The sequence below is a fragment of the Poecilia reticulata genome, chromosome 2 (genome assembly GCF_904066995.2).
Source record: "Poecilia reticulata chromosome 2, P_reticulata-male-v2, whole genome shotgun sequence".
NCBI classification, from domain to species: Eukaryota; Metazoa; Chordata; class Actinopteri; order Cyprinodontiformes; family Poeciliidae; genus Poecilia; species Poecilia reticulata.
This window is the reverse complement of record NC_088831.1, coordinates 37,711,704-37,737,681: the sequence shown is the minus strand read 5'-3', so window position 1 is coordinate 37,737,681 and position 25,978 is coordinate 37,711,704. Positions and strand designations below refer to the sequence as shown.

General features: G+C 37.0%; 1 protein-coding gene across 1 annotated transcript in view; it reads right to left on the bottom strand.

Moving 5' to 3' along the window:
- Positions 1-25,978, bottom strand: part of LOC103461272 (syntaxin-binding protein 5-like) — a 165,762-nt gene that overhangs the window by 73,614 nt on the left and 66,170 nt on the right. Inside the window, exons 4-8 of the mRNA XM_081604843.1 lie at positions 24,616-24,716; positions 17,660-17,794; positions 8,647-8,710; positions 2,121-2,204; positions 561-684 (exon numbers count right to left, since the gene is read on the bottom strand). Of these exons, the coding sequence (XP_081460969.1) occupies positions 561-684; positions 2,121-2,204; positions 8,647-8,710; positions 17,660-17,794; positions 24,616-24,716 (508 nt within the window). The remainder of the gene's footprint in view (positions 1-560; positions 685-2,120; positions 2,205-8,646; positions 8,711-17,659; positions 17,795-24,615; positions 24,717-25,978) is intronic.

Below are 25,978 nucleotides of genomic sequence, written 5' to 3'. Positions count from 1 at the left end.
CACCAATAGTTACTTTGTAAACAAATTCTCCCACCTGAGCTGTGAATCTCTGCAGTTTCTCCAGAGATACCACAGGCCTCTTGGCTGCTCCTCTGATTAATGCTTTCCTTGCCCACTCTATTAGTTTAAGTGGATGGCCACATCTCTGTAGATTTGCAGGTGTACTTTAAATGTTTCAGGGCTTCACAGAACAACTGTATTAATACAGAGATTAAATCACCTACATTCACCAAGTGGATGATCTGAAAAGCAAACTGGCAGAATGTAATTTATTAAAGGCACTGATGTTAACTGTGGACATTTTCTGAACAGGCACATCACACATTTTTGGTTTTTATTTGTAAAGATTTTAGAAAACCATGCATCATTTTTCCCTCCACTTCAGAATAATGCAACGTTTTGCGTATATCACAAGTAATCCTCAAAAATACATTGCAGCTCATAGTGAAATGGTAAAAACATCAGGGTATATAAACACCTTTGCAATGCAAGGCACACAGGCAACAGGCCAGTTGCATGTTTTTCTGGAATTTGAGAAGTGGAATGAGTGGATATCTCACCGTGAGGAAAGGTGACCTGGAATGGCTTGGTAGTGTTTCTGAGGTTCCATAGCGTCAGGCTGCCATCCGAGTGACTGCACATAAACTGCTTCCCTTCATGATGCCAACTGACTGAATGGATAGCCTGTAGCAATCAGACAGCGTAAAATAATATTTTACTTTCATAAAATCAAGTCTCTCTTTTCACACTTCCCTAAAGACAGATATAGATATATATGTGGTCTGCAAATAGTCTGCTTTATCCATTTCTTGTTAAATCACACTTAGTGCCATCATGCTTTACGTAAAAGCTTACAGCATTCCTACAATTGCCCTCCTCACAAATTGTTCTGGGTGCACCCAAAGGATAATTCAGTTGTTTACTCTTGACTTGTCCAATTTTTTAAAAATTTATTTTTAACTCAGTAGGTGTGAGACACAACTTTTATGCTACACTGACGATGAGCCACAGAAAGCTCCCTTAGTGAAAGAGGAGATAAGAGTGGCAGCATAAGTGGAAGATAAGTGCACAAGGTGACAATACCATGGGGAAATATGGCTCTACGGATGCCTTGCTTTAGAATAAAAATGAAGAAAAAAAAAATAAAAAATAAGAATTCAAGTAAAATTTGGTAGGACAACACAAACATACATACATATTTGTCTGCTTCAATAAGACAATTTAAATGCTTAGTTTAAATTGTAAACAAACACCAGTTTCTTTGAAAATCACTGTTTTTACATTCTTTAGAAGATGAGACAGCAGATTATACAAATACCACTTTTGCTGACCTGCATCAACTCTAGCATATCTTTAACCTTTAAGATAATTTTAGTATCTGTATTACAATCTGAGCTTGCTGAAATGTCTTTTACATTGTGATGACAGTTCTGTTCCATTTTTACATGAAAGTATTTGCGTTTTACCAGAAAAGTCTCTTCAGACTAACATCAATATGGCAAACAAGTTGAGATGATTCCACACCATAAAGAAAGTAAATGCTTATATCCTTCACTACTCTCTGGGCCTTCACCTACGACAGCTGAAAGAACTGTGTAAGCTTTAAAAGGACAACTTCAATGACCAGAGCATTTTCAAGCTCCAATCCCTCCAATTACAACTCTTTGAAGAAACGGTAATTGGATGCTGAGAGACTTGTTGAAGACAATACCATTTGATGCTGCTCAGACATTTTAATTGTGCTGCACTTTGTTGACTTTAAAAGTATTGGCAGGCAAAAAGCTTAAATTGTTTCACTTAATGATAAGAAGAAGACATGATGACTAGGGGCTTTTTTTTTATCAATAGCCGCCGTCTTTCTGAGTAAAATGTCAATAAAAGGAAATGGCACTTTTCTTTTGAAACTAGTTTATTTCGACAAATTAAGTAATTAACAACAACTAGTTGCATCGTCAATTAAGGTGGGTATTATTCTTTTTTTTACTTCTAAAGAAAACAATACCCACAAAATGCAGCTAATAAATTCTGACATTCTTTTAAGAAGTTGCCTTTCATGTTTTTGTTTTAATTTCTTTAGAAATAGTTTCTATCAGTGCATTCAAGGAAGGAATGGAGCGAACCTCATCATAGTAGATTCTGAAGTCAGCCTTCTTGGCCCGGAGGTCCCACTGCACAATGGTTCCACCCTCAAATCCTATAAGCAGCTGCAGAGACGAGTGACAAGAAGTAAAATACAAAATCATATAACTTTAAAGGGCATATTTCATCTTTTTTTTAAACTAGAAAACCTATAACTTTTGATATGACACACAGTACATCTCAATCAGCATCTGTTGTTAAAAGCAGATAAGTCATTTTAAATAGAGCTGCTATGATACACTTAGAGACTGTGGAGTCAAGCCATTATAAAAAATGAACCTCCACCACCATGTGTCAACTTAATACATGTTAAATTATTATTCAAAGTGGAAACTGGATCATTTTGTTTAGCAAGAAAGAACTTTGTAAAGGGAATGAGCCAAATAAACATACAATTGGTAACACAACACACAAAAGTTTGTTTTATACCCTAATGATATGTAGGAAAAGTAGGTGAGATTTATAAAAATGAAGATGGTGAGCATTTCCTCACCAGTCATAAACATTGTTTTCAATTCAAAACACTTTGTGCTTTGACATGGATTAAGAAAGAAGGTTTTCAACTTCATTGCAGTTGAACCAATAAAACATTTTAAAAAATGACATACAAAAAGGAGTCCGTTAAGCAGCTCCCATTAATTGTTAGCATGTTTTCAGCAACCACTGCATGGCTCATTGACGTACGTATTCTGTTGACACACTTGTTCAGAGAAAACACATCGTTAACAGTGCAAATCACAGAAACTATTTTCTTTAGAACCAGAGCAGAATGCTGTCTGAATGCTGAATTAAGCTGTCTTTTGTGAATTCAAGTTTATCTCACAAATTAAAAAACAGGTAGGCAGAGCTCACCACAGCATGCTTTTAATTCCCTGGTTAGTCTCCAGGCTACTGTTCTCAGACAGAATTCCTACTGATGTCGTTTTCCTGCTTATTGCAGAAATAACCATATAAATCTTGGTGTGACGAGCTCACATTTTGAGCTAAAGACTTCTCTATTCCTTCTTCATTCTCGGGTGGCCATTGTGTTATGCACTGATGCCCAAGTTCAATTTTGCACAGGCACCCATGGCCATCACTCTTCACAACTTTCTCCCATATTTTCAGCTGCTTTGTCCTCAGCTTCTTTCTTTTAGGCCTTTTTTTTTTTTTTTTTTTACACATTTGTCAACAGTGGAGATATACATGTTTAAAACTTAAAAGGACATATTTACAATCAAATTGACAGGATAATGGAAACATCTTTGCTGTTTAAATATTAGATAACTATTTTAGATGATTTACACATTTTAAAAACATGAGTGCAACCCCAATTTCAGTTTTGCTCAAAAAGTTTACATAAAAGCCCCTTTCACAATATATTCAGTTTTAGATAAAAACTAGCCTTCGAGTTTAATGTACTACAAGAAGAGGGAATTACATGAATGTAGTACTAAATCTTTACAAATGTCGGAGTCCAATTATAGAAACTCAACATTGGAGTAACAAAAAAAAACTAAAGGTCAAAACGTTTTTGCTCTAATTGCTCAGATATTATCTGCTTTTTTGTTTTATTACTCATAATACAGCTCCAGTTGTGCCTTGAGATGGAAACGTTTAAACCAGTAGACAGACTCTTATTATCTTGCTTATTAAGATTGATACACTTGTGCCTTTCTTTAACAGCATGTTCTCTTGTCCTTCTCCTTTAGAGAAAGGCTAAAAGAACTGGATCTCTGTATCGTGCTATATTCAAACACCAAAAATACATGAAGTTAAGAATTACCAATTAAGAGTTTTCCAACAGTGTGATAAATTAAAAAAATAAAAACCATTAAAAACTGACAGTATAACTTATAAGTTAAAGTCCTTTTTATTTTAGAGAATTGATTTAAATGACTGGATTTAAATGACTGGATGAGACTGAATAAAACTACTCACTTTAAATGTTAGAAAGAAATTGATTAACCTAAGCATCAAGAATTTCACAACTGCTTTCATACAATTGAAAAATAAAGTAGCATTACTTTAATTTGATGTTTTATTGATGTAGGTTTCACATTATCAGACTATATGTTGATAAGAAAGATTGAGTTACACTAAGAGTTTACATTGTGGTTCCAGATGCAAAGACTTTTTAATATTTGCCACCGTTGATATGTTCTATGAAGCATCTTTTAAATATGAGACATTAATTTTATAGAGACGCTGATTTAACTTTAATTCCAAAGACCTTGAAGGTTCTGAACAGTTCTGGAGAGTAGGAGTAGATTTTCCTAATTAAAGATAGAACATAAAACATTAGGTCCTCTGGTCAAATGTTAATTAGAGACAGTCATTGGTTATACTTTTAAAATGTTAACTTTTAAAACTACATGTATAAACACCTTTATATAAAACTAGCGATGAAGTAAGACTTAAAAGAAAGACACAAGGATGCACAAAACAACACTTCAGGTGCAACTTGGATATCTCAAATTGTTCCCTGTAAGATATCAGCCATTTGTTTGTTCAAGACTGCTGCAGCCCACTGTAGAGTCTCACATTTAGATATATCATAGCATCATCTGCATGCAAATTTTACTAATCATCCTTAAAACTTTCAAGTCATGTATTACTAAGGTATGCTGGAAAGCAGCGGTTCTAAAATGTTTACTTGTTGAACACCCACTTACAGCTTTGAATGCTGATCTTATGCCCCGTTTCTGATGAGCCTAATCCCAAATGCCTAGTGTTTCTGGGATGACAAAAGGAGAGATTCTGAACCTTTTTTTTTGTCATTCTGAGAACCCAAAAGGGTTGTGGTTCTGAAGTCAGCATCTCCAAACCTCTAAGAGAAATTAATTAAAGATTGAAGTGGTTTTATTTGGGATAAAATGATGCAAAAGGTCTAAAAACTTTCAGATATTATGTGGATAAGATGAAATGTTCTTTTGTTTTATCCACGAAAGATAAGATAAATCCAGGAGATCACTGGATCTCCCGCTGACCAGTGAAAGTCCAACTGGTGGTGGAAACGCTTCCCTGAATACGCCAGATTGTAAAATGTATCGAGCCGCACTGAAACGAGGCAACACACTGTTAACTCCACCACATTGTTCTTGTTTTTTTATGGAAACAAAGGAATCCCAATGACTAGGACTGTACTTTTTTTTTATTTTATCACAAATACTGTCAAATTTACACTGTAATATATATCACATGTAAAACTACATGTGATATAGGAAGGTAGGACCTTTTGGACCTGAAACGACACCTAATTTCTTCTCCACCCGTACTGATGGGTACAAAATTCTGCACGCACTATACAAAAGGTAAGAGCAGATTGATGCCGTCTGATCACAGATGACAGGAGAAGGAGATCAGCGGTGCTGGGAGGAGCACAGACAGCAGGCGGAAATGGCTCTCCTGCTGAGCAGAGACACAGTGTGACATCTCAAATATGGAAATGGGCGTGTGAAGCTGAGAATAAAAGCTGCCCTTTAGAAACACCCTGCAACCTTGAAGTTTTACATTAGTAACATCAAAAAGTAAAGGAGAATGAAGACACACTGTCAATACGCAGAGAGAGAATCAATACTGCACAATTTGTTCTCAAAGGTATGTGATGTTTGACAGCAGACCTAATTTAGCATGATGAATGGCTGTTTACCGTGTTTACATCAGTCTGACTTTGAGATTGGAGGCAGGTTGTTGACGTAATTCAGACTGTCTGAAAATTCAAAGAAACTGTCACAACAAACGCCACGGCAGTCTAAGTAGGCAGACAGAACTCATAATGTCTGTGGAAGTCCACATTTTAGAAAACAGCCAAATAAACCGGGTGCAAATTTCCAAGGGCAAACTGACACAAAAAAAATAAATAAATAAAACGGAACCCGATGACAAGAAAGCACACAATTCTTTCAACTGTTTGTTAGACGATTTGACAAGTGTGTCTGACGCGCAGTGAGTATATATACACAGCAAAGGTAAGGACAAACAGATGACAGCTGTAGGACAAATTGACTGACATGGAAAATGTGTTGTTTTAAGCAAACACAGGAAATGACTGTAGCTGAACTGCACAGGAAATATCCCATCTACACAGGAGATGTGAGTACAAAAAATTTTTATTAGAAAAGGAAAACAAAAACAGAATAGAAACTCAAAGCCAGCTGCTGGCATTTTGAAAAGAGGATAACACTACAGCGAGAGGGAAAACTGAACTGACTATGCAGTAATTTTCTTTCTGCTTAAGTGGAGATTTCATCAGCTGAAAACTCATTATAGAAAAAAGCATTAGAATCAAATCAGTGTGCCAGAAAGAAACTTTCTCTCCACAAAGCAAAGTATTTTTTTTGAGTCAGACTTGTCATTTTCAGACATCTATATTCAAGAACAGACATGGGCTGTTACTGGTATGATAGCACACAAAGTGTTGAAGTTAGTTTCAAAATTGTTACAATTTCCATCATGCCATGCCTATAATTTAAAGTTCTCTAACGAGATGCCATTCACTTGGTTGAAAGAGGGATCCTACGCTTTTCTCTTGCTTGTAAGGAACATAAATTCACCTGTACAGGCCTGCTACTCCGTCACTCCCGTAAAGGTAGAGCAGTTCTGAAGCTACAGTTTGCAAGCTGGAGGCATGTCTGTAAAGCTGCAGACTTCCAGTTGTCTACCTGAGCAGACAAGGCAAACTGCTCATCAGATAAACCTGACTAATAAATCAGGATGAGCCTGCTACAACCCAAGTGTTTCTATGTAAAGAACAAAACGACATCAGGGTGCGACTGTATCTGAGAGTATTCATGGTGTTTATGATTGTCTGCTTTCATCTTCAGACTGCCGGTGTCTGCTGTCTGAAATCTGACAGAACATTTCTAAGCCAGTAACAGAGAAGCTAAAGCAATGCTACCTATGACGCATGTTAATTGTTATTCTAATCTTGATGGGGACAAATACAAACAGTAAATGAATGCAGGTGAATGAGCCGTTTCATGTACTTGAGAAGCGATTCAAATAATAAAATTAATTAGGTAAATCTATCTCAGTCACAAGAAATGAATTCAACTTAAGGTCACTAAATAAAAACAAAAGGTCATTTTAAAAGTTTTATTTTTTGTAACAGTAAAATCTTAAGTGCTGCTTTAGCATACCAATAGCAAGGTGGCGAATTCTGCTCTGTGCAAACCAGACAGCAAAGAAACAGTGGGAACCATAAAGAGACAGAAATTATATTTTCATATGAAATAGAAGAATAAGAATATTTACTGTCAAATAATTACACGATAAATCAATTCTACAGGAGAGGTAACCATAAATGACTTGTTATCTGATGCAATGAAGAAAAATGGAAAAAAGCAGGAATAGATGTTGATTTTCGATTATAAATAAAACGATTTAGATCATGTTACATATTTATGCTTTAAGTTATTGAGCAAATACCCTGATACTGTGAAACTGTTATTTTAACGCATAATTTCCCATTGGGTCATGAATAACTAAGAAGCACCTTTGTGAAATGTAAAAATACATTTCTGAGCACAATACTTGACCAAACTAAAAATTCATAATTTATCTTCAAGTACTTTTTTGATTGTAGGATTTTAATAAAAGATTGCATCTGGGCAAGATTTTAATCTAACACCTATTGTGCGGTTATGGAGTAAATAAAAAGCTCAAGCTATCATTCACAATGACAAAAAAATAAATCACATATTAATACAGCACAATAAATAACATGTTTAAATATTATATGCAACCTAAATTGCATATGTATTATAAACATTTAATTTCTTGGAGTCCAGCTCAGATACTCGGCCCCTACGTAGGTGAGTGTCAGATAAATCACAGCTATGCGTCTTGATTGGAGGAGGAAAGAACAGCCAGGCTGCTTTTCTTGGTAGAAAACATGTTTTCTCTCTAAATCCCATCACCTGCCCAGTGTTGTCCTGGACGTGCCAGCTCTTTTCTAAGCAGTTCACAGCAAAATCTTTCCAGATGGTTCTCAGTGACTAACCATCTGGTGCATCGGGTCAAGCAGCATGAATATAACTATACATGTATATATATATATATATATATATATATATATAGAGAGAGAGAGAGAGAGAGAGAGAGAGAGAGTGCAGTGTTATTGTAGTGTGGATACATTTTCTGAACACAGAAATGCACCTTGTTAAGTCTGCCTGTATCCAAATTATTCTAAGTTTATTGTGGAACTTAATATGCTGCAAACTTTCTGTAAAAACTACTATGCATGACACTCTGGAGTCCTCCTTAATTAGGATTGAAATACAAATCTGCTCAAGCAGGTAAAGCCATGCATTCTTTGCACTTCTGTTCTTCTGTGAGCATAATTCATAAGACAAGAGGAAAAAGAAGAGAGCAAACACAAAAGTCGAAATAAAAGACATACCAGGGGATGTGGGGTTAAGAGAAGTTTAACAGAGTGTAGCAGTGGGAGAAGGAAGGAGCCACCAAGAGTTTGAGTAAAAGAAACCAGGAGATGTTGCCAAGATTTTCTGTTGTCCACCTACTCACCTTTCCTTCGTCCTTTGGGCTGTCACTCAGATGAACTACAGGACCTGGGTGAGTTTTAGTTGATCTAAGATGAGAAGAAAGATGATGTATGAAACACAGACATCTTCTGTAGTGCTGCGAAACAACATTACAGGAAAATGTTGTTTTTTTTATCCCCAGAATCAAGTAATTATTTTTGCATTTTTTCTTTTACCTATACAAGCTGGAGTACAAGTGGTTGCTAAAAATGAGGTAAAACTATTGCTGCTAAAAACTGTGACATTCATAGGCATTCTCTGGAAAAAAAAGCCAACAAAATTACTGATATTTAGAGAGCACTGAGAGAAAATAAAAAGCAGAGATGGGAGCACATATGCACTTTAAAAGGTGGTGTGTTATAACTATAATTTTCTTGTAATAAAAATCCAGCTGACAGCTACATTTAGTAAATTACCCTTTTGTGCAGTAATACATGTAATGTGCTTTCCGGAGTGCATTTCTTTTTATTACGTGCCAATGAAAGCTGCACAATGACATGCAATCTAAGAACCATTTACACCTATGTTCTGGTTCCCATTATAATGTCTGAAACACAAAAAGAATGCACCAAGATTTGGTATGTATAACCTAATAATAATTGTACCACTCTATACACTGATCTAAACTGGGGCACTTTGCATAATTAACTAAACGTACATTGCCTTGCAAGCGTATAAGGAGACCTTTGGTTTTTTTCCCATATTGTTACATTACAATCAGATATATTAAAGTATTTTATTGGGATCTAATGTGAGTGACCAACATTAACAAGCATGTAGTTGTAAAGTGGAAGGAACATAGTCAATATTTTCCAACAAAAAACTCTGAAAGAAAATGGATTGGTGCATGTGTATTCAGCCCTCTTTAGCAGCAAAGAGTGACCTGTATGTATAAAAAGCTAAACGCTAATCTGCAAAGGCCTCAGAAGATTTGAGAGCATCAGGAAACAAACAATGTCACAAATTTAGCTGCATGTTTAGCATTACTGTCCTGCTGGTAGGTGAACCTCACCCCAGTCAAGTCTCTTTCTACTGCATCTAACAGGTTTTCTCCCAGGATTTCTCTTTGGTCAGCTCCATACAAATCCCCATCTACTCTGAGCAGCTTGTCTGTCCCTGCTAAAAAAGCAAATCTATAATACAGCGCCAACACCACCGTGCTTCACAGTGCAGTTGACGCGTTCAGGGTAGGCTAAAATGTTGGTTTTCCACCAAAGAAAGAGCTGTAGATGTTAGATGATGGTCCGTTTTAGCCTTTTCTGATCAGAGAACCTTCTTTCACATGTTTTTCACGAGCCCCTCGTTGCTTGTGGAAAGCTACAAGTGGGTCTTTTTATAGCCTTTCAACAATGGCTTTTTGCTTATGAATTTTACATAAAGGTGAGGTCTTTAAAATGCAAGGCCAGTACTTGGTTTACCTGTCAACAAATCTAGCCAGTCTGTTGAAACAGTTGCAGCTCCTTCAGAGTAACCGGCCATTTGGCTGCTTCTTTGATTAATGCTCATCAGTGTAGGTGAATGACTATCTTAAATTCTCATAATGATCCCAGTATTATTTAAAAAAAAGAAAAATCTTCTTTTTCCCCTCAATGCTATTTAATTGATCAACAACATTCTCAAATTTCAATTCCCTATTAAAACCTAATTCCGTTTTGATGGGCGCTTCCTTCTTTTATTTCCAATTTTGACTTTCAATGATTCACTTCCTGCTAAAGAGCCCCATGTTGGTTGAAGAAAAATCCACATTAAAAGCGGCTTATAGTCCGGAAAATACGGTATATGAAAAAAAATCTGAATGCTCTCTGGTATTACTCAGGGGGCCGGGCCAAACGTGGAGGCGGACCGGATCCGGCCCGTGGGCCGTAGTTTGGGGACCACTGCCTTAAGAAGAAAAACACTGAGCTTACATTAAATTAACTATTTGCTAATGATCCCACTACACAGATGCTCCACAACAAAAACACATAAATTGAATATATACTGATCTACGCCTTTTCATAAAGACCAACTAAATCACCTGCCTAACTACCTGCTCACAGGTAGACATCCATTAGGGTCAACTCATGATTCAAAGTTGTCTTAGAGTTTATTTATGAAAAATATTGATGCAGAGGAAAAAATGTTCTCTGTACTTATTGGATTTTCCATGGCCATGACTCAGGACTAATGCTTGCTTTTGTATACAGAAGGCTGCATTCTTTGGCTGCTGAAAGCCTTCACAATGAAGAGACGGATATGAGAATTTCAGGTGGGTTGCCAAGAAATTAGTGACTTTGTGATGAAGTTTTTTTCTGACAACTGCCAAGGCCAAGCTTTGAAATCTGTACAAAAGTAAAGCAGCAGATAATAAGCCAAAAGATAAAAAAAATTATTACATTTATGAAAAAATGCTTGCTGAATATAACTGTATGAAAAGGATAAACAGCAGGCTAAAAGGTTGAGAATTTATTTAAAAACATGCTGATTTTGCTCTAACAGACAAGAGTCTTTAATCATGTAGGTGTGTGTGTATCCTGATGTGATCATAGAGTTTTAAATGTAGACATTTAAGGAGAATCTTATCAATCTGGAGGACCTGAAATAGTCCTCATTGTTTGTGTTTAGTTCCTTTGGTGTTTTAACTTTGTTTACTCCGTTTCTGGCTTTGTTTCCAATGTTCTACATTTTTACCCCCACACCTGCTTCCGTTTAGTATCCATCACACCTGGCCTTGTTCATCTCCCTTAGTGCATTCATACCGTCACTTCTGCCTCAGCCATGGTGCAGCTGTAAGTGAGGAAACCAATGGGATTTGCTAATTGTTGTGGTCAGCATTCAGGCTAATTACTGTAAGTGATATAAGCAAATAACTGACTTTGGAAAACACTTTTAAGTCAAAGCATACTGGCCCACTTCATCTGATAGAGGACACAGAGACAGTAGAAAAGCTTTATAATAACTTTGAGATATTTTCGCTACTCTTCAGTTTGCTAACTCAGCAAGTGTCTGTCATACAGGAACGAAACAAACATCTTTGTAAAAGGTAAACTCTCTGCTGACTTGCAGAGTTTGCTGGCATTGGGGCCATTTGAAGAAAAAGTGAACAAGTGTTTTTGTTTGTCTTACCTACATAACCTAAGCAGTTCAAGGTCTGCTAACTGTCCAAACCAAAACTCAGACTTCAGGAGTTGTTCAGGTTGGCGATTCTGATTTAAATTCAGAATTTATGATTTCAGAGTAACAAATTTTGCAGGTTTTTAGTTCTGCGAGTGTCTTCCTTTCATTTCACCTTTTAATTTTTCACCCTGTTTTTCTTAAAATGTGCTTTTTTTATTTCTTAAATTTATATATTTTTATATGTATAACACAGTTTATCACTACTTAACATATATTTGGGCCCTGCAACCAACCATTACCGTTTATTACAGGAATGATCTCATCTGACGGCACCCTGTGGAGCGCCTTGACAATGAGAGGGGTACTGTATTTTCCGGACTATAGAGCGCACCTCACTATAAGCTGCACCACAAAGTTTTAAAAACGTACATATCTAAACGTACATATCTAAAGCCGCACCGGCTATAAGTCGCTGGTATCTCCGCCGCTCTCGGTTTTCCACAAGGATGCAGCAGAAGGCTGCAAAGCGGAGGGCTGCGCCCTTAATAAATCTGCTATTAAGGATGCAGCCTCGTTTCCAACGACAAAACATGGATTTGTTCACGTTGAACTTACATGCAGTGGCTCTATTCCCCTCCTGTACTGCCAGATCGATACCCTTCAACTTAAAAGTGGCATCATATGAACTTCTTCTTGTGGTTTCCATGATGAGGGGATATGAGTTTTAAAACATTTCTCTGTCGTCCCTGCTGCTAGCAGGTGTTTGTTCTAAATGAAAATCAGCACTTTCTTCTTTGATTTCCAATGTTGACTTAAAATGATTCACTTCCTGCTAAAGAGCCCCCTGGCGGTTGAAGAAAAATTCACAGAAAAGCCGCACCAGGCTATAAGCCGCATGTTTCAAAGTGTGGGGGGGAAAGTAGCGGCTTATAATCCGAAAAATACGGTAATCATAACACAAACTGAAGGCCATGATGTCATAGTAGCTCAACATATACAGGAGTGATTTTCCTTTTTTTTCCTCCACTACACTAAAGTTTATTACATAAATTAATGAAAACAATTAAATGTTACTTAGTGGCTTTGGTTGTCAACACTCATTTAATTTCAGCATAAGACAGTATTGCTAAGCTCCAACATTAATTTGTAATTCTGATGTTTTGTTTTATTATTTGTTTTCAGAAGTGGAGAGGATCTAAGGCCACAATAATTCCTTCTTGCACCCAATTAAAAATAATCTCTAAAATCCCCAAGATAAATATATAAAAAAAACATGAAACAACCAGCTAATGAAGCTACTGCATTATAGATGAACTTTAATATATATTAGTTACGTTTTTAATTGAGCCTTCAATGCTCAACTAATAGCATAATAAATAAATTATTTAGCTTTTACAAGTTTAATATTTTGATCTAGTTTGTAATGATAATTTTACATTTTGTTTGGTCCTTTTAATGTTTTTGTTTTCACATTTTCATGTTTCGTTTTATTGTGTTGTCACAACTTGTCTAATATTTTACTTTTATGATTTTTGTTTCAAATGTGCTTAATTTGCTGATTCCATGTGTGTGAATAGGATGTCAGTATCTTTATAATCCATACAAAACTCATGTCTTACACTTTGAATAAAATGTTCTCTTCAAATTAAATTTAAATTAATTTACCGACTGACTTACTGACCGATTCTTAACCACATAAATGTCCATGTATACTTTTTGACACCTTGTTTAACCAGCCAGCCTTCTGGACTCGTCATACTGCATAGCCAGAAGCCTTAAATAGAATACATTAACATACAAATTTAAAATTTTGATTTAATTTCTGGCAATGCATTGTGTAAGAACTACATTTGTCCAGACGGCTTTGTCTAATGAACAGATTACCATATCAGTCCTCCTAAAAGCTTTTAAGAACGCTGCTGGTGTCTCAGTGTCTGTTGAGCAATGGTGTTGCCAAAGAAACCAGCAACTGTTAAACAATGCAGCATTTTGTGGCCTTGGGAATAAAAAAATGGAAATAAAGCATGCCGCAGCACATGCTGGAAAGTGAGAGGAAAGGATCGAATTTAAATAGATATTGTAAGTATTCAATTATTTTCAAACAAATGTCATGCAAGGACATGTTTATCTCCACCAGGTCCGCTGGAACCATGGCAACCAATCATGGTTAGATGAGGGTAAATAATCAAAACGACAGCTGAAAGGGAGCTAGACAGGGCAGGAAATAGTCGGCAGCAAACATGTCAAGAACACAATACATTCACACGACCACATATTTATTTTATATCCCATGTGAGAAGGCTTTGCTTCAGGTTGCCCAAGCATGTGACTTATATCGAAAGCATTCAGATTTAGATGCATGAAATGGCTAAAAATAGATCATTTATTTTAGAGGAAAGCACCGTTTGATGGTTATAGATGTTTTGATTTATTTAGATTGAGAGGGATTTTGTAAAAAGAATAACGTTAGGCAGTCACTGTGCAGGAAGTCGTGGTAGAATAATAACCATTGAGCTCAACTCGAAACATCACAGGAAAAAAATGACAGACAACATCATACTTTTTCATAAGAATTGATGCAAAAAGAAATGTACTTAAATGGAGCACTATAATCCTGGAAGTGGAAAAAAAAATGACCCAGCAGTGCACAGTGTACAGGTCACCAGTCCATGACAGGGAGCCACAGGCGCAGAAGACAAACAACTTTGAAACAACCTTGTCATATGACAATTTTAAAGGTAACATCTAAACATTTTAAGATAAAAGTAGCAACATGAACTACATTATTATAAACAAAATATGTTAAAAAAAAAAAAAAGGTTATAAGTTGTTGGAGGGCATAGCCACACATCATTTAACCCTTTATTTGAAGCTTGTAATATACTTGGATTAGGGTCTTTTCTTTGCGGGATCTTTATTTCTGTACTAATGTTGTATTTTAGCCTGGATAAATTAAGAACAAAGCCGCTCTCATTCATATAAATTTCTGTTAATTATGTCAGAACATGTGTACTTATTCCATTAAGAAAACATCATCACATTATTATCTTGTTTAAGTTCTTTTACACAACATGTTACCTCAAGTCTCCTTGACTAAAAACATGTTAAAGTTTGATCTCGGGAAAGTGTAACTACTACACTGGTCAGATATAATCACAATTTCATCCATCCATCCATTTTCTTTACACCCTTGTCCCTTAGTGGGGTCGAGAGGGTTGCTGGTGCCCATCTCCAGCTAACGTTCCAGGCGAAAGGCGGGATACACCCTGGACAGGTCGCCAGTCTGTCGCAGGGCAACACAGAGACACACAGGACAAACAACCATGCACACACACATGGGAGAACACAGCAGCTCACTCGGCTACATGTTATAGATCCTAATAATAAGTGGAATTATTGTCTTGATAATAACCTAGGGGCAATTTGGAGAGGTCAATTAACCTGAGAGTCATGTTTTTGGACTGTGGGAGGAAACCGGAGTACCCGGAGAAAACCCATGCATGCACAGTTTGATCTCGCAAACTTCATGCAGAAAGACTGGGGCCGGGAATCGGACCCAGAACCTTCTTGCTGCAAGGCAACAGCTCTACCAACTGCGCCACCGTTCAGATATAGTCACAGTTTTTGTATATTAATTTAAGGTTATAATTGTGATTGATGACCTTTGCAAAGTGCATGATTTGACTCTGTATCTTTAAAAACCCATGCAGTCAAGACAATAATATTTCTATACCCTCAACCTGACATGAATTATATTTTATGCGGCATGACCACTTTCTTTCTCTTTATTACAGCATCAGGAAGTTGCTGAAAGCCTATTGTTTGTTTTCACTATCCTTGCAGCACAAAGCTAGACATGCCAGTGTTGATTACACAATGCAAGCCGTAAACACAATTCCACTTATTATTAGGATCTATAACATGTAGCCGAGTGAGCTGCTGTGTTCTCCCATTCCTCCCTGCATCTCATTTTTTACATCTCATTTTGGAACAAATTTCCTGGAGATGAAATTGGGCATTAAATATGTTGCAAAGCTATTTGAATTTCAATGAGAGCCAGGTCCTCCCATTTTGGCGCCGCAGTCCCTGTTGAATTGTTGCTATAACAGACTCTTTTCAAGAGTGCACACTTCGGTTTGAATTAAATTAATCCATCTGTGAACGGGTGTTACACAAACAAACACTCCAAGCGCACAGACAACACACAAAAGTGTGAGTAACATGTGCATGTTACTCACACTTATTTGAAAAAGTCTGAACAATTTCTCTCCTGCTCACTAAATGATCCACAGTTGAAAAAACACAAAGCCCTGGCTCATCCTTATTCATGTTCTGTGGAAAGCGTTCCATTACAAACAATGAATTTCCCCAGTCCCTCTGTATACTGATAGGAGAGGAATGATTATCTTCTGGTTATACTTCTCATGAACTCCAGCTTAGAGAGGGACAGAGTGCTGAGAAATGTAAAATATAGAATAGATTAGTTTATGTTTAATAAAGAGAAAAGGATTCTTCCACTGAGCTGGATGAATGCCCTGCTGCCTCACATGGAAGAATAAACAAACTAGTGACATTGTCAAATCTGTTGTTCTTTAAAAACTGTCTTTGGGTTTTCATTTATTGATGACGTGTCCATAATCGGTAAATATGTTTGCATGTTAGCTGGTGGTTTAAAGTTTTTTTTTTGTGCAATACAGAGCCTTGCAAAATAAGTAATTGCACACCTTGAACTTTTTCACTTGTCAAATTACCACCATAAATGTCATTTTTTAACATTTTTTTTAAATAATTCAAAGTTGTGCATAATCATAAAGCAGACAGATAATGTCAGACAGATATATGGTTTTTTAATACATATATCTGAATTAAAAATAAAATGTTTTCTGCTATACAAATAAACTTGACTTGACTTAATTATGGCCAGAAAATGCTGTTTGGGTCAGTCATCCAACCACAAACAAGACTTGAACTGTTTGAAAAGAAATGATTTTTGCTTTGTTTCTTCCAACAGAGATCTACAAAAGAACAGATTAACAACACTCGCCGTCTTAACACCCCAGCCCTGCAAACTGATTGGCAGTCAGGCCTCCCACACAAACACATCAGTGTTAAAACTGCTCACTTTAGTTTGGGCTGACATACAACATGGTTTGGAAAAAGACTTATGACTGACACTGCAGCAGGGTGACTTGTCAGGGTAACACCAGAAGAGTGGCACATAGGTGGGTGAAGCCAAGAAAAAAAATGGGCGTACAATGCAACTGAGCACCAGTTGTTTTCTTGTGCTTTTAGTTGTCAATCTGCAGCTTACTGCATGTAGGCTGCCAGTCTGCACAGCCAGCCATACGCAAACAAAAGTAAATGTCAGATGAGTAAACCCTTGCATTTTAAGTAACGATGACTCACAAGATTATTAAATATTAGTTTAAGAAAAATGTACTTAATAATGAGTGCACTTTAGGCTGGTTTGTATATTCATGGTGTACATATTTCTGTGGGTGTATGAGATATGTAAAGTGAGATGAGTTGGAGAAAGAGGTTAATATTTTAACTGCTATTTTTAATAATTATGTTCATAACTCTGGATGGTCACTTATCTGCCCAGTATGCAGTCACCAGTAACAGCTCCTAATTTTGAAAATGTTATTTAGTGTCCCAAGATGCTCAACAACAATGTAGCTAGATTTAAAGGTCTTGAATAGCTGCCTGTTTTTTTTTTAAAGCCAAAAGCAAAAATATCATCATTTACAATCAATACTTAGCAACCAACAAACCACCTTAACAATTACTGTCTGCAGCTCCGCATGTATCATTATCCTAACAATTAAAACATCTCTACTGACACCATAATAACAATGTTATCACTGTAAATGGTGGTGTTTGAAACGCTTGATACTTACAGTTCTATGGCCTTGTTCCACATGATAACATATCCAGACAAAATAAAAGACTCAATGTTGACGATGTGTGTGTTTCCACGCTCCGTCCCCACGTACAGCCATTTACTCTGAAAGGGCAGGTGGCAAAAGGTGATCCTGGGGAACAAAGGGTGGGAAAATGACCAAGTGTCAGAATATCAGACAGAAGGGTAAATGTCTGCAAGTCAATAACATGTCTTACAGTAGTTTTTACTGGTCCAGTTTTATTGACGTTTATTGTAATTACATCTATCTCACAAAAAGGCAATTTTAACCCATTTCCTTTCAAATATAAACTAAATGAAACAAATCAGCCTTTAAAGGTAAACTATTATCACTTTCATTGTTTTCAAAGTAGATGAAACGTATTTTAAAACCATTAAAAAAAAAAATCAACCATGTAATTAAACATCTGTTTAGTTTGTTGTTGGATTAAAAACAACAAAAGTGATTGAGCACATTTTCTACAAAGACCATCTGGGAAGGAACTGTTGTTGAATTCTGTGAAAGTACAAATGCAAAAAGCACAGACTGGTCACACATTAAATAATGCTTCTTCTGCAGGAAACACCTGAAACAATATGAAACAGCCACAAAATTGGCTATGGGGAGGACAAACCAAAGCTAAGTGACAGCTCATGTAATTGATATGAAATAGAAGGGAGCCAGTATATGCACCATTAAGGCAAACGAGGTATTTCTTGTGATTTTAAAGTGTCTTTTGTCAGTACAACATGTTAGCTGATCTGCACTAAATGAAGTCAAACTTGCGCTGGAGACTTCTCAATTCACTACTTTAGTCCTGGTGTATGCTACACTGATGCCAGAGTTTGACATTTCCAGCTGAACATCATTAAGTGGTATCTTTCACATGCCTTTTCAGCGACCTTGTGCTGGCAGTTTTTGTCTTCCATGCTTTTTTTACCCCTCAAATTTCCTGATTTCAGTCAAGGATGCACAATTCTGGAAGTCAAAGCTACAAGCTTGAACAAAGGAACAAAACAAAAGAAAAAAGTTGCAAAACTTCTAGGCCCATTTAATCAAAGAAACAACTACTGAATGAAAAAAAGTTAAACTTAAGCTTAACTTTACCTATGTCATTCAAACGCATCTTACGATGACTCATTTCCACAAGCCAAACCATGAGTCATTCTGTATCAAGGTTTTATTTAGAATACAGGTTTCATTACCAGCTGTTGCTTTTCCTGCTCTGTATATATGTTGTCACTCCTACTGAGGGCGTCTTATGCCACAAAAGCAGTACAGTCTTTCAACATTTATATTTTACATGCACCTCTCCACATGCATTTGTTTAAATTGTATGTTACTCTTCATTTCAGAGACACCAGCTGCTCCACAAGTAATTTTCTCAATGAGTTTAGTTTTAGATTTAAAAAGAAAGACTTTTCACAAATATTTGACCATTTCAATGGGTTTAGCTCTTATAACAATCACTAATGTAGTTGTGGCTCTATGGGTGTAGTAAGTGTGAACCATCACCCGGCTTTAAATATTTCACAGCCTCCAACAGGTTATCTTTCTTCTTTCATATATCTTCCCTCTGGTTCTATCTGTCAGCTTATCTGTCCCTATTGAAAAGAAGCATCAATATTCCAACAGCATGATGCTGTCAACATGTTTCACCATGAGGATGGAGTTTGGAAATATAGGATTTTGCAAAGGCCGGAACTTTCCTCCCCATGTTCACTTTGACAATTGCCCTCAGTCATTTATAATGGATCCCAGTGGTCTATTATATTTTGGAAACCTACAGTAATGGGCAATATACATTCTACTGGGATCATATAAACTCAAACACAGGCCTTTGTTGCTTATATTTTTGATTACCATGTTTATTAAATAGAGTTGATAAAACAGTTATTCTGCCAATGAGTTGTATCATCTTCCCCATATAAAAAATATCAGCAGACCGTTATACATGTCTATGCTGATTACTTTACAGAAGTGTAGGGGTGGAGTGCATGTGTGTGTGTGTGTGTGCGTGTGGAAGCAGAACGGGGGTGGGAGGGATGCTCATTGGGCTTCAGCCCAACATCCACTCACCCTGTGGGCAATCGGATTATTTGATAGAAGACAAATGAGATGGCAGACAATTCAATAAGAATTTTAGGAGCTTAAGGTGATGACAATATCAGAACTGGCGGGGTGGGGGGAAAGCAGAATTTCCTTTTACAAAACAGAGGATTAGACAATCTTATGCCTTCTAGAAAATACAAATTTCTTATTTACTTTAAAAAGATTTTTCATGGTTTTCTTGAATTACTTTGAGTAATCCTGTTACATAAAAACAAGCCAGAGGGGACACTTCCAAAAGTATCAAGACTTTTAAACTTTACTGTTTCTAAAGTGACAAATAAACAGGCGTTTACCTTGGAATGGGAAACATTAATATTAATAATATTTCTATGGTTCTCACCTTGGCTGTGGGTTCAGGTGAGACCTTGTTGGCTCTGTTCACTACATCCTATAATTAACCACATAGAACATTAACTCTCCTACAATGTTGCCCTCACTTTGTAACACCTCTAAAATGTTTTATTGTACTAGCATAGACACATACACAAAATTTCTGAGAAATCAACCCTGAATTTATTTTTAATATATTTAGTATTTAGGATCTGTTTTTCTAATACGCTGGTATACCAGGAAATAGCCCAAAGGCTGAAGGTTTCATTAACACACACTCAAGGTACATGTGAAAAAGTTGCAGTTGGTCATTGTAAAGTATTGTGGGAGAGATGTGATGATGCATCTCTTCCAACAAACTTGGAAATGTTGTTAGAATAGATTTTAAGTAAAAAAAAAAAAGAACGGTGCTATCTTGAAGAAAAGTGAAAATAGGCCATCACTCAGTAAGATAATGATCCAAAATATCAAGTCACTCACTTTTGCTGGTAAAAGACGCAAAGTAGAGGAACAAGGTACCACAACTGGTGTAATAACAACCAAAGAAGACAGCTGCCTTCTGACTAGGCTCTGTGAGACCAGTCGAGAAGCAAACACCCTTAATGGAGTAAACAGATGTAGAGATTAAGTGGTTTGGTTGCATCACCCAGGGAATTGGCAACCTTGCCATCTGCTCTGCGTGACTTGTGACAACTGCTAAAGGAATCCCACAAAGACTTACTGTATCATTAACCAACAGACATGTGCCATGATGACGACTACATTAGCTAAAACAGCTCATTTTTGCTGAGAGGAACACAATAGAAACTGTCCGGTGTGTCATGTATTGCAAAAGTCAATTTTGTTTGGATTGTGCTCAGTTGCGTTTTCTATTTCTTTTTTTTTGACAGCAGAATGCCAGTCACAGGAGATTGCCAGGCACAAGCTGCTGGCTGACAGTTGTCACAAAACAATTCTTCAGACACTATTGTTTTGGGTCCCAGTAGGATGTTGGGGTGCTAATTGTCAGAGGTTCAGCCCAGAGACACAGAGCTAACTGGAAAGGTGCTGCTCTGCCTCTAGTGGGTGACTCATGATGCCTTTTCCCTTCTTTTGTCTTGGATGGTGATTCAGTGCACCTCCGCTGTGAGCAAGTGGCTCTGCCTCCTACCATGTTGCACCAGAGCCAGGTCATAGACATCTGATTTGATGGAAATCACTTCAGAAAATATTTACCACTGTATTAGAGAAGGTAGCTTTTATGTATTTATAGAGATGATCCCTAAAGTTTTTCACAAATTAAAGCAGATCCTTGCCATTAATCTTTGCAAAATAGATAAAGTTAATGGATGGAGAATGTCTATGGACAGCAATATTCAAATGTTCCCACAGATTCTCAATTGGCTTTTAATCTGGACTTGCCATTATCTTCATGGAAGGTTATTCTCTGACCAAGTTTCACATTTTCGCAGCCAATAACATGTTTTCCTGAAGGATTACTGATTATTTGGCTCAAGTCATCTTCCCATGAACTCTGACCAGCTTCCTTGTACTGTACTTCCTGAAGAGCCATGCCCTGGTTACCTTTCAAGTGGAGGTGTCATAGCACACACAAATATTGATTACCTCAATTTTAATGTGATGTTTTTTGTAGAACAGAAAAAAAAAAGCATATACCAAATTATAGGTTTTGCCTTATGGTCTAATAACAGAGATATCCTACCTATTTAGCATTGAAAAAAATATATGATGCAATTCCTTGCCATACTTCCACATATTATGCTGTAGCACCAGAAAAAGTTTGTGGGCTGCTAATCACAAAAATAACTCATAATGCATACCAGCATTATGAGTTATTTTTGCATTGCTGTTCTTGTTGAGAACTTTAGAAATGTTATTTCTCTACCTGGATAATAAGGGTGATACCTTTGATAGATTGTCAAAATTCAGATATGCTTGGGTAATTTATGTACCATGACGGTTAGGTATGAAAACATGAACCATTGCACCCCTACATTTAAGCACTGATGGCAGAGTCAGTAATGACTTTGACTCTCAACAGTCACAGTCTTCAAGAGCATCATGAAAGTGGCATCATGAACTAAAAATGGATGTGTCTATCCATGAGTTAACTACTCAGTGAGAAAGTTGGTTGACTTTCAGAATGAAAAAGTTTCATGTTTTGTTCGCTGTTGACCTAGAATACCATCACATATTCTGTTGTGTGTTCAGGTTGGGAATTTGGTAAAAAATAAATAAATAAAAAATGTCACAAACAAGTACGAAAAACACTGAATATGTTGGCCATTCATTTTCTTTACTCAATGCTGCAAGAATTAAAAGGTTTCTGCAGCACATCTTTCTAAAGGTCACCTATTTTAAAATAATTTCAATAATCAGCAAACTGCTGTTAAGAGTTATTGGATTTTGAGAGCAGATTTCTTTGCTGAAAGAAATTCAACACCCACAGTGACTTTGTGACCCTGCACTCCGTTGAAAAAAATTGCTTTCACTGTTCGACAAATTCAGCACCATTTTCATTAAATGTCCTTTCCGCTGACACAAGGACAGAAAGCAGCATTTCAAAGACATCAAAAGGTCTCTGGTACTGAACAAAGTCAGAAAATTGAAAAAAACAACATTAGTGCATAAATGTTGCACTATCCCAGAATCTTATCACCAACATTTTCCTGTATAACTGAGTTGCTGTTTTAGCTTGGTTAAGTAAACATGTTTCAGAACCCATTTCATTGGTTCCTCTTTCACCAGATCAAGACTACCCTATAATCTTTTTGCTGCTTCACCGGTCATCCTCCAACAATGCTCCTGTGCCGGTACGTCCACAGCTGTTTCCTCACCATCTACACATTTTCTTCCCCGTTATCCTTCTCCTTCCAAGTCTTTATTTTTACTTTTAAGCTCCTTGTGGTTTTGCTTGTTGTGAAGAATGGAGCATAATGTTACCAATCAATTCTGTTTTTCACCTCAGCTTCCTTGCAAAGCATCCCCACTAATTCCACACTTATTTTTGAATTTATATCCAATAAATCTAATTTATATAAACTTCCACCTAATGTTTGAGTAAAAAATATCATCAAATAAATTGATGGATTATCACAAATTGGTCAATGTCATTTTGACACCCAGGGTAGTGTGGCCTTTGGGATCAGAGCTGATATTCACCCAAGAAGACCTCTCCAACACCCTCCATGGACTAAATGACAGGCTGAACAGTTTTTATTTGTATTGTGCCGTCCTGTTATGATATTGAGGGGACCGTAAAATGCTTGCACAAAACAATGAGAACAGCTTGATAATTGGAGGCTGCTGGATGTTTTGTAGTTTAAAGTGGGTTAATTTTATGTTTGTAGATGAAAACCTTGAATGATAAAAGATTATGAAAGCAGAATTGAGTTAATGTTTAACAGTGGGAACAGAGACCAGGCTGCTACCGTAAGGTGAAGGCGGAGAGTGCTCACATTAAGCTGCTATAAATTGAGAGACTCATAAAAAAATCAGGGATTAAAACCCGTGCATATTGACTTTCATATGAGAGGATACTTCATATTCAGAGGGTGAGAAGAGGTTTGACATTTAAATCTTGAAAGACATGTTTGCTTTAGATGCAAGGTGAGCAGGTTTTAGAAACTTAATCTAAGATGAAGAAAAACCAAAGTTATTTAAAGATGAACAAAGTAAGTCAGAGTAAAAGATTTACTTGTACGTCTTCTTTCAATTTAAATCATAAAAAGGTTTTGATTGTTTTGACTTATCGGTAAGGATTCTGCAATGGTTTTGTATTTTAGCATGACATGTGTAACCTTATATCTTGGGTAAAAGTAACACAGCAGCAGCATCCTCTCTCTATTACCCTCATGACCCTGCAGAGATATCAGGCATAACAGCATCTGAAATAAACTCTTACAGGAACTTTAGGGCAAAACTTTGCTCCTCTGTAGGAGGAGAAAACCACTCAGTTCTATCACACAACGAAAAAAATCAGTGGCGGAACCACCACGTTTACAAAGCTGCACATTTGACCCTTAATAACAAATCAAATTGAAGTCATGCACCACCATGCACAGAATGACCAGACTGCCATTACCAATATATATATATTTTTTTGTTTGGTTTTTGCTCTACAAGCTCTCCTACATGGAGGCAGTGTACAGCACTCGGGTAAAAATGGTTTCCTGTGGTTCCAGGGTTAAAATGCAAAAACAACTCTGGGATTTTGTCACTACCGTAGCTGTATGGGCCACATCTCCCATAGAATCAAACCTAAAATCATTCATCTGGCCACAGCAGCAAGAGTGGTAGAATAATCTTCTGGTACAGCATGATGGGTATGGACAGGTCAGCTGTGTAATGGGAGTCAGATCAGAAGAAGTCTTTGGTCACTGGACTGAATTACTCAGAGACAGGTGCATTCCTTTTTCACAAAGTGTAAGATGTGGAGTGTGTGTTCACTCAGCGTTGATATATGTGTGTGTAGATCAGGTGTCTGTCAATCAAGCTGAATTTTTGCGTACCTCTCTCTGTTGAATTTGAGTGAATGCAAGACTGCTGGTCGTCTCTGGCGCAGATTCCACAGGTGGAGTGTGTCGTCTGCACAGGCTGTGACCAGCGCCCCCTGAAAGAAAAAGAAAAGACATTTTAGCAGAAAAGAAATTTGACTTATGAAAGAATTCGGTTTGCTTGAAGTGAGGTTCTGTTACTCATTATGAGTAATAATTCCAATAATTGTAGTAGACACAATGCTACTTTGATAGAAGTGGAAAAGTGAAGAAATCCTCAAGGTGTAAGGAAGTCAGATGGACATGATGTTTAGCCCAGTTCAAAGATGTAAGCGAAAACTGGAAATGTTTGTATTTATGGGATGCAATGCTGTGTCAGTAACTACCAGCCATCTAAGCGTTCACTATTGTTAAACATGTATCCATTTGATTGCTCCAACCCAGGTTGAGTATCTACGCATCCTTGAGTTGGTGTCTGATTGTCGGTCTCTTGGGGTTACTTCTAAACAACTCCAAAACCTGTAAAAGTACAGGAATCTAGAATCCAGGGGTCTTACAACTTCTAGATGTGTCTCAGCTTCAACAAACCTGAGTCCCATAATGAGGTCATTAGCAGGATTCTGGAGAACTTGACTGCAGACTGAGGAGCTAATTAAACCATTTGATTTAAGAATGCTGGACCAGGGGCGCATCTAAAAGCTGCAGAAAGCTGGCCCTCAGTGATTACAATGAAAAAAAAAAAAGCAGATTCCCCTTTAATGAAGGTTTGTATCACAGTAAATCATCACTTAGTGCTCTCTTCTCAGGTAGTAAATATCAGAAAATCCTGACAGCCTTTAAACCTGGAACTGGAACAGATTTAAAAATTTTTTTGGATGCCATTCACAGCTCCAAGCTACAACCCCATAATGGAGCATGGCATGACACCCAGCAGAAACTGTTACTAGCTCAGTGTCGTCCTCTTCTGTTTAAAGTTTTGTTTTGCAAAAACGTTCCCCAGAATTTTCCTTTTGAAATTTTTCAGATGAAACAAAGAAACTGCTTCAAGAGCTCATGTTTAGGTTGTTAATGTTTGGCTTTATATGATAGTTAATTCATTCACACTCACCTTTCAAAACCAACAAAAAAAACTGCTACAGGATGCTAAAAGTACTAAGAAAATGTGCAGCACATTTAAAGACCAGTGACTCTAGTGTTTTTAAGATAATATAACCTGCAATGAGAAAAGATCCAAATAATACAGCCAGCATCTCCAGAACATCTAGATTCTTGTTTTTCTGACAGATCACAGTTTGTGGTGTCCAACAGTTGTGCAAATGAGAAAACAGCAGCACCACATATGCAACAGTTTCTCCTCAGCCCGCAGAAATAAGATATC